General features: G+C 47.7%; 1 protein-coding gene across 1 annotated transcript; it reads right to left on the reverse strand.

The window, feature by feature from the left end:
• Positions 1-1450: 1450 nt before the first annotated feature.
• On the reverse strand, positions 1451-3467 carry LOC119448145 (histone H3.1). Its single transcript, XM_037711609.2, has 2 exons — positions 3266-3467; positions 1451-1851 (listed from the first exon to the last, which is right to left on the reverse strand). Exons 1-2 carry the CDS (start codon positions 3396-3398, stop codon positions 1574-1576), a joined length of 411 nt encoding a protein of 136 aa, XP_037567537.1. The 5' UTR covers positions 3399-3467; the 3' UTR covers positions 1451-1573.
• Between the last annotated feature and the right edge of the window lie 7001 nt (positions 3468-10468).

A 10468-nucleotide genomic window follows, 5' to 3' on the forward strand; every position in this document is an offset into this window, starting at 1 on the left:
GCGGGGCTCGGCGAACGCGCTGTCGTCCGTCAAGTGTCCGCTTTTGATTCACTTCAAACAAGGCGGCGGATCATCTTTGCGCAACTGACGTTAGGTGTGATAGCAAACAAGCCGTCGCCCGCTTTTCTCTTCCGCCCTTACGTTTGGTCCGCGGCCGATTCCTTTATGCCACGAAGCGTCCTTGAGCGAGAAATTCCCGGCTAAGCGCGCGGCCCGCTGGGTCATCCAAGCGCGAAGCAGACACGTGTTTTCCCGCCGCCGTGTCGACACCTCGTGGTAACACTGCGTTCCCTGACTGGCAGCAACGAGTGAACGAATGGGCCGTCGAAAAGGGTTGAGGTCCAATGTGTAATCGCCGCCGAAGCGCGTGCTTTCTGAACACTCGTGAAGAGATTTGTCAAAATTAAGGGCTTAATGAACAACATTATTCTAATAGCTGACCTTCTGATAACTTCCAGTAACAACAATAAGATTAACTGCACTACTGACTATACAAAGAAAGCAGTCATGTGCTTTAACTACCTTAGAAAAGCAAATTACGTATCGAGAGTCGTGACCATTAGGTTACTTTCTTACAAACCATGTTCATGAATCGCTCGTAAAAATATGAAATGTAGTTGCAGTGACGCAGCGTCTCGTCGTGGTTTCTCTAAATATGTGCAGGTGTGCTTTCGTAGCGCCGCTCACTTACGCTTCAGTGGAGCTCATATATAGTATTCAGAAATGCTTCACATCAGCGCAGATAGTCATCGTACGAATTTTGTGCAATCTTTCTTTTTTTTTCAGAGAGGATCCTGAGCATGCGCCACGCATACCGACGTTACTCACAAAGAAATTGAACTGCGCACTTTATGCGAACTTTCTCGATTCAGCGGATCTTCCTGGGTGTTTCGAATGTCCTATAGAGTTCAGAAGCGTTAACCTGGCGCGTCTCTTGAACGTTAGATGCTATTAGGAAGTAGGTATGGTGATGAAATTGTGGAATTTACAGGCTCAAGCTGGAATCAGCTAGGGCAAGACGGGTAAATGGAGATCGCAGAGACATAATTAGTCCTGCAGCGGACATAACAGGCTGATGATATCAGGAACAAGCAGACGGCGCCTTTAATACAGCAAGCCAAACGGTCCGGAAAATCTGGAGGAACAACGACACGAAGCATCACGGGTTTGCCGCACATTACGCGGTTACATAGAGCCGACGCGAATACGCTCGAGCAAACTATACGAACGAAGTCGTCGCGAGATTCTAGAATGAAACAAGCTTATTCAACGAATAATGTTGCTTGCAACAGCTGAAGAAAAAACTGAAAGCTGTGTTATAGTGTAAGAACGTGAACGTTACAGGGGTGGGCCTCGATCTGCCAGGTTGTTGCAGCCGATGTGGTGGAAAATTAGGCGTAACGTGGCGATGGCGCAAGTAGGTTCGAGAGACACGAAAGGATAAAGCAGATTCGTGGGAAGGCGACTTTATTGGTCATGAAGTTAAAAACATTCGATGGGCGGGATGCGATGAATGTGGAGCGCGAATATATTTACAAAGCTCGTGGCGAGCTGCAGGCGATGGACAGAAGGACTAGGCACGTTCGCCGCGGATACGTCGAGCAAGCTGAACGTCCTTGGGCATAATTGTGACGCGCTTGGCATGAATGGCGCACAAGTTTGAGTCTTCGAAGAGCCCGACGATGTAGGCTTCGCAGGCTTCCTGCATGGCAAGTAAAGCCGAACTCTGGAAACGAAGGTCAACGTGACAATCCTGGGCGAGTTCGCGGGCGAGCCTCTGGAAAGGGAGCTTGCGAATGAGCATTTCCGTGGACTTCTGGTAGCGCCGGATCTCCCTAAGGGCGACGGTGCCTGCAAGAAAAATGAAGTTTGAGAGCTAAGCGACAGGATGAAGGAGAACACTGCCATCGGAACAATAGACAGTTTTAGTTTAGCGTTAGCGTAATAGCGGGGTTGCGGGAAATAGCGTTACCGTTCCGCAAACGAACTTTGCAAAAAGAGAGTTTTAGTATAGCGTGATAGCGTAGTTTACGTGCGGGACGCTATTCCATTACGCTTTGAATTTCGCATACACAGGGCACCTAATTCTATGTGTGTGTGCGTCCGGAAAGTGCGATAGGCAGCGCAATGGAAGCCAGGAGCGCGTTGTATACTTCACATGTACGTCGATCTGCAACGAAACAGACAAGCAGTACAAGCTGTCTACCATAGCCTCCGAAATCCTCCCATCTCAGAGGCCATATGCCGTCGTCGCGCCTATCTTCCGAGTTTAGCGACAGATGGCGCTCGCATTTCAGAAAAAATTTCTCTCGTTAGGCTTAGGCGCGTTCGAAACGAGAAGCGATCTCGAAAATTCCTCAAGATTAGCCATAACACTCTCTCGGCGAAGCGTCATGAGACTAAGCAAAAGCCGTTTACGCAGTCATTTGCTACGAACGAAGTGAATTCTACAAAAACAACGCCAAATTCAGTTCGAAGCGGGCGACCGGGACCGCCGCCATGTTTTACGTACACTACGTACACCACGCTAACGTTAACTCTGAGAAATAGCGTGCGCACGGTAAACGGTATGGGTTGGTTAGCGTTCTGCGCATGCGCACTTCGATCCCGCTATTCCGGTAACTACGCTAAACTAAAACTGTCTAATAACTGCCGTGCACGACCATAGTGTGTGCTGTGGCCGCCGGAGTGTATGCACAGAAGCCAACAAGACTGCCACACAGAAACTATCAAGCCGTTTACATGGAAAGCACCGAAGGGGAGGTGATAGGAACAAGGCACAGAACGAGGCTAAGGATTAGCAGAACTGAGAAGGATGAAAGTAGGCTACTGCACAAGAGTACACTCAAGCGACGCATCCCAAGGCAATGCAAATTCAAGAGAATGATGCACACACACACACACACACACACACGGGATTGTCGATTATGCAAGTGCAATAAAGAATTGTTGGTAAGAAAAATTGCGAACTAGGCATAGGGGGCAAAGAAATATGCAATGACCAACATCGGGCAAATGAATTATGCTTCAGACTGGAGCCAATGTTTCAACAAAGGTAACTGACTTCGACTGCACATCCTGGCAAAGACGAGTCGCCATGTTCGCCCACTAACGCCCTGAATAGGAGCACATAAGCGGCAAGTCTATGATGATGCACTAAATACTTAATTCACTAGAGGAAGTGAATATAGGGTTTGGCGCAGAAGATTTATGTGCCACAATAAGAGAGAAAAAAGAAAGGTTACGTGAATGCAGAAACATTTACCAGGCCTGTAACGATGAGGCTTCTTGACGCCACCAGAAGGTGGTGCAGACTTCCGCATGGCTTTTACCGCTATTTGCTTCCGTGGTGCCTTCCCACCGGTTGATTTGCGGGCAGTCTGCTTGGTGCGGGCCATGATGGTACAAGCGCCGAGACGAGCTGTGCGAACAGTTGCTGTTCCCAGGACGAAGTGAAGCGAGGGAGCCCGGTGTCGCCCGTTTATAGCATTTTTCGAGCATGCGCACTGCTATGATTGCCTCCGGTTTATGCGAGCGCACATCGGTTTCGTTTCGTGTATCAGCAAAGATACGCCACGTCAGAAAGCACGACGAAGTCAGTCATGTGATAGCATCGCTGGTATATCGATGTTATGAGCTTTATTCTAGTGTTGGCACCGACCTACACCCCTTAGATAACAGTACGTCTGCATTATGAGATACGTTGGTACCACGTGACAATCGCCAGCCCTGGTTGCTTAGTGGCTTGGCGTTGCGCTGCCAAGTACGAGGTCGCGGGATCAAATCCTGGCAACGGCGCGGCGGCTTTATTTCGATGGGGGCAAATTGCAAAAACGTCCGTGTATTGTGCATTGGGTGTACGTTAAAGTTTTTTCAATAATTTTTTCACGTGCAATAATTTTTTCACGTGCAAAGACAGGCAGCCTGAAAGAAAGAAATATCATCATCACCCTAAGCACCGCTGGAGTACGCTGTTGATTATGATTACGATGATGAACAAACGTTTATTAAGCATTCTATTGAAAGGTCATGGGTTTTCAGCATGTCCTCACTATTCGAAGACCACAGGCAACCTCATAAGAAGTTTAGCCAAGACACTGCGTGTTCTTGCATAATTGTATCTTTCCGAAACATGCTACCGGATAATTCTGGTGATTAAGTAACTCACATTACAGCTGGCGTGTACTCTATATCATTTAAAACACTGTGGGCGGGAACTTGCTAGAGATACGCCTTGGTGAATTTCTGGTTACCCGGTTATACTGCTGAGCGCAAAGTTATTTAAAGAATTCAAGGACCAGCGCGTATTTACTAGTGGCAGAATGGTAACTCCCGCACCGATTAAAAGTTGGTATTGCAATAATAATCTTCGCCAGATTTCATCAATCTAGAACCATTTATATAATCGTGTGGACTCCGGGGCATGAGTCCTTACGCGGCAATCAGCAGGCACACGCCTACGCCCGAGCGCATGCACACCGGGAGCCGCGAGATGACCGCGCCGAGCAGTTCCAACCAGAGCCCATACCATTAACCGACACTCACATCCTACAACACTATCGCCTTTCACGAACACTACCCCCACCTCATAATGCTCTGACGCGAGAGGAAGCCGTAATATGGCGGAAACTCCAAACAAACACATGTCCACATTTGAGTCTTTACCACGCCATACACCCTGGGCTGTATTCCCATAAATGTCCACACTGTGATCAATGTGCAACACTTTACCACATGGTATGGGCTTGCGCAAACACACCACAGCTAACACCCATAACACACCCCACCACACGGTAATGGGAGGCAGCGCTGTCCAGCTCCGACTCGACGGACCAGCTCAACCTGGTCAATCGAGCGAGAAGGGCAGCTAAGGCCGCTGGACTCCTGGACTGAGGGGACCACCCACTGCAGAGCGGAGGAGCTACCTACGCTCGCGTGCTCTTTTTATTAAAGTTTATTCTCTCTCTCTCTATATAGAGTCGTTTCTAAGCCAATTAACTTTCTCTGTTATTGATTCATGTAGTTCGGTGAAAGATGAATACTCCTGTTTATTTTTTAACGAACGTAAAGGAAGCAGCGGCGATAAGGAAAGCGTCTTTTCCGTTTAAACTTACTCCGTACAATGCTTTTACTGTATATTTTCCGGTTAAGTCTCCTCTACCTGTGTACAAATGGCACATGGTGCTAGGGACATGAGTCATGTGACTCATGTTGTCACGCTTCGCCGCTTGACCAGAACAATCATGTATTCATGTATTGTCAAATAAACGCATTGTCATTTCATTTCACCTATTTTTCTGAGGCACCGCTTTGAAGATGCCTACGCTAAGCCGGGAGTTGTATGAAATGTTCAGCTTGTCTGACAGCTTAATGAATTCCCCGAAGGCGCTGGCCAGCCATAAAGACGGATCCATTTGCCAACCGCGATCCGCTGGCATCTACCACTACCGACAAGTGCCAAACCAAGCAAACCACGCAAGCAGATGTCTGTTCATTTTAAGTGATATGAGTTCGTTGAAGACAGCGCGCGCCGGAATATGTGTGTCGACGCCAAGACGTCCGGGTAAAAGGGTGTGTTGCTTGAAGCAAAAACCAGTAACATGTTTCCGATTCTAGGGTCTCTTCATACTGCATTTGTTCTGTACTCATCATCTTCCTTTCCTTTCGGAGAGAAGAGCAACCGCTTGAGGCCACGAAAGCCTGACAGAGGTTCGTGGTCGGCGCGCCAATACTATATATGTGGCAGAAGTTGCCTGGCCGAAGCCACAGCAGTCAACTCACAAACATGTCTATTGATGTATCGAAGCGCTGCTCGTCGGCTATTGGATAAATTTTACGTGTAGATGCCTCTAATGTCCCTAAAGCCCTCTATACTCTGAAATCGGCCTAGAACAAGAGCGGCTGTCGGCTGATACCTGAGTCTAGCCTATAGTACAGCTTAACCAAGCGTCAACGGCTGAGTCACATCCACCCAGCAACAAGTTCCAACTGGCAGCAAGCGATTTGGCCTGCGGGAACGTTCACGACGGCAAGTGAGCACATTTATCATGTACAAACTGTTAGCATAATATAGGCACATAGAGAAAACGCTTGGCAGGATTTTGTTTAACACATCAGCCATACGACCAGTTCAGAGTATGCTTGGACAATTACTTAAGTTTAATGCTAGCGCTAAATGGAGTAAACATGTTTCAAAAATTTGGAGGACACTTAAGCTTCGCCTTTAAGAACGGAACGCGATCACATTCAAAGATCTCTTACTGTTTGTCACACTTCCCGGCAACAACAGCTTATGTAACCGTAATGTTTACCGGGAAATGCTAGCGGCGAAGGCTGTGGACGACGGCGAGCATTCGGGTACAAACGCGGTCTCTCGCGTGGACCGATCCCGGAGGTAGTGCACAGCCGCGCCAAGAAATGTGCACAATTTTCAGGTTTCTGTTATTGTTTCGCGCTTTTAATATTTCAGTCTGAGAAGATTTAACATAAAAGGCATGGGCTGTCGGTGTTTTGTTTCATCAAATTTGATGGTGGGCTGCCATTCGCAAAATTCCGAGGAATAATTTGTCAAGAATGTAAGACAAGGTATGGGCAACTTTCGTGATATAATGTTGCGGAAATACAACCCGCATATACCGCATGTCAGATAGCAAGACGTGGTATATGCATATAACTAACTATATACGTAACCTTTCGCTCATGTGACACCAACGCCGGACGCCGACACCGGATTTTCTGCGACACAGGGGTCCTTAAGAGGAAACTTTAGCTAAGTCCCAACTACGATGTGGCGTATTCAATACATGTAAAACGCAGATACGCTTTTCTGAGATAGCCCCTGGACCGATTTTGATGAATGTCTTGTATTTTGGAGACAAAGTTAAATTCTAGTGATTGTTCAAAGCGGAATTTCGATTGAGGGCCAGAAGTTTTTTTTTTGTTTTTTTTTAAGAATTTTCTACAAATCGAAAGTTCGAAAAAAAATAAAAGCACGAAGTTTACAAATTAATAGTTCTGCATCAGGAACAGCTGTCGCGGTTCTGTAAACCGCCTCCATTAGATCATTCGAAGCGGAGAAATTTGGTATATCAATTTATATCTTACGTGCATTCGTTACGTTGTGCACAAGGGTTCTGTAAAAGCTGTATTTTCATTTTACTAAATTTTTTAGATTCATGTATAGTACGTCAACTTTGTCCGCTCGGGACCAACCCATACAAACACAGATTGCGGTGAAGGTCTTGAGAGTGCGCATTAGGAACTTTGCCCGTGCGCTTTCCCATCATCTGGCAACACTACCATCAGAAAGGCCACATGCATCATTTTGTACTACGATTTCGGATTATTACACCTGCCTTCCATCAGGCTTAACCCTCGCAACTAAGCCATCGATTTCTCCATGGTGTTTGGCTCAACCCGCAGTGCACCGCACCGTACCACGAATCGGGAAAAAATCTGACCTGTCATCACCTGCTCGTAAACAACTAACTCTGGTGCTTTTGCACGAGAGGTACGTACGCCGACCACGTACGTATTTGTACTGATGGATCGGCAACTCTCCAGTGTTCCTCTGGAGCCATGGTTTTCCCAGCGAAAGCCACCACCACCATCAGTTTGAAGACGTGTCACTCAACGACATCGACGGCTGCGGAACTTGTAGCTCTTCGCGCTGCACTTCGTCTTGTCAGCCAAGAACCTCGAAGATGGTCAATATTCAGTGACTCGAAGGCAGCACAGCAGTCTTTGCTATTAGCCCTGCGGCGTGGACCACACGAACAACTGGTATTCGAGATTAGAAAACAAAACCATTCCTTGGCTGAGAAAAGACACCACGTGACATTTCAGTGGCTTCCTAGTCACTGCGGCGTCATAGGGAACGAACACGCCGATAACGCTGGTCGGTCGGCTCTTCAAGGCGACAAAGAGTCGATACCGTTATCAAGGACAGATGCCGCTAGAAAACTTCGAATGCTCACCCGTGGTGTCACGTTTTCCCTGTGGAACGCAGGAAGTTTTCAAAGCAACCGGCGGCACAACTTAGAATCTTCTCTAAGCCTTTGCGTCCCAGCTGGACTCTGCCGTCGCGAAGCAACCCTGCTTTGTCGAATATGGTTAGGGGTAGCCTTTACTAAGTATTTTTCATTCCGAAACGGATGGGCCAACGACGCCTCATGTGATGAATGTGGTACCGAGGAAAATCTTCAACACCTTCTCTGTGACTGTCCTCGCTACAATTTACAGAGACGATCGCTCGCAATCGCGGTAGCACGCTTTGACCAAAGACCTCTAACCGAGGAACTTATTTTAGAATGCCGACAGCACAACCCATCGCAGCGGATGGCGACAAAGGCACTGTTACAGTTTTTAAGGGCAACAGACTTGGGCAAGCGTCTGTAGCCTGAACAGATGGTTATAGTGCTGGATGTGCTACTTTGCTGTGCGGTGACGGTATGCGGTGACAGTGACCGACTGTGATTTTGTGTGTGTGCTCCTTTCTTTCTTTATCTCTACTTTGCTGTCACTTTACCTCCTCTCCCCTCTCTCCCCAGCGTAGGGTAGCAAACTGGATCTTCCCATCTGGTTAACCTCCCTGCCTTCCCGCTTTCTTCTCCCTCTCTCCATTTAAGATGTACTATTAGATGCTATGCACAGAATTGTGAAAAAAGGTCACAGTTTAGCCCTAAGGGCGAAGCAATGAATGCGATAGCAACCCAGCAATGTCACACGAAGTAAGGTGAGCGGCTTTGGTAGCAATATGAATTGTAGTAAACATGAGCTGATTAAGTAAGCAGGTGTGCTGCGGCGTAAGTAGACCGACATGAAGAGAGACTCGATGACCACGAGAAGGCGCGTGTGAAACGGTGGTGTTGATGAGAAGCGCTTCCCGTGGGCAGCGCGTGCGAAGGGACACACCTGTAGCTCTGCACTGCCGATCCGGGCAGCATTGCATGTGTAGCGTGCGTTGGAAAATGTGGCCCGACTATTACTAACTGAATGAACAAGCGTGGTGTGAGCGCGCACAAACAAACGTGAATAGATCACACTGAATGACTGGAGACAACGACTGTCAAAACGCTGGCAGCAAGCGCATATATACGCCGCAGCGGCGAAGGTACGTGCGGTCTATCGCTTCAACGGAAACTGAGCGGCGAATGCACGGCGCATAAAGGTCAGAGCCGTGGGGAGATAAGAGACGGTGCGGGCGAGACGAACGCGGTTGTTGGCAGAGTAGAAGTGCGCCTCCCCCCTCCCCCCCCCCCCCCGCTCCCTCCGGCGCTGTCTTCCCGCTTCCTTGCTTGCGCGTGGGAGATTGAGTGCGTTCGCTCTCCGTGATAGCGGGCGTCCCCGCAAGCTTCCGCTCGGGCGTATACGGCGCGCGGCGAAGATATTATCTATAGGGAACCTCACGGCGACGGCGACGACGACGGCGACGCCGACGGCAGAAATCCAGTTGAAGTGTCCATATAATTGCTATCGTAATAATAATTTTTCGTTGCTGGGTTACAGAGTTGTAAACTTGACACTTTCATTTACAAAAAATTTGCGATTGTTGCCAATTTTTAATACACAACCTAAATCAGAAATTCGAAACCAACAGGCACCAGATATTAGATTTTTCTTTTAAATGAAACAAACTTCGTCAAATTTGGTGCAGTGGTTGCCGAGAAAAATTAATTCTCCTTTTACGTGTATTTAGATAGGAGCACCCGAGCTAAAGCTTCCTCTTAACGCTATCGCGTTAAAACCTTCAATGTAGTAACAACTTGGTACACACCGAGCTGCTTCAAGCTCAGCTTCAAGCACGCTTGACTAATTCATTTTGAACTGCGCTGAGTGACACTAATCTCAGTAAATAACACGAAAGACACACCAGACGGGACGAGATAGCGCAACCTATATACCAACTGGTTTATTGTCGATGAAACGTTGCCCTTATACGGGACGTAGACAATTGAGCATGTGCAGATACCAAGATTAACAAGTGTACAAGATGATGTGAATAGCTCAGACGTGGAAGGACACATTGGCATAACAGCGGATGCAGTTAATGATAAACTATCGCCAGGTGTTTAAGTGACGGTTCTTGCCAGGTCTATCTCGGGCGCCGTGAGCAAGAGAAAAGGTGCGCTTATGCATGTGCCAACCCCTTCCCCTATCCTCAGAGCCTCCAAAATCACCTTAGTTGCGTTCTTTCTTTCTTTCTTTGTTTCTTTCTTTCTTTCATTAGAGCTGTCGACACACGGGTTCTTTCCCAATTATGTGCGCAGGAGCACATATTGCAGTGCACAGCGAGGTTTCTAGACAGAACCAGCTGTTGGCACGTCTATTTATGTTTTTCTTTCATCTTTCTTTGAGGCAACGCCATGTTTCTCTGGTGAACGTTTCCCCACGTGAAAGTGGGGTTATATATATGCTACGCCACTTTCAATTCAATGCTAAACGCATTACCGTCGACAGTGAGCGTGAG

This window comes from Dermacentor silvarum, chromosome 4, assembly GCF_013339745.2.
Source record: "Dermacentor silvarum isolate Dsil-2018 chromosome 4, BIME_Dsil_1.4, whole genome shotgun sequence".
Lineage (NCBI taxonomy): Eukaryota > Metazoa > Arthropoda > Arachnida > Ixodida > Ixodidae > Dermacentor > Dermacentor silvarum.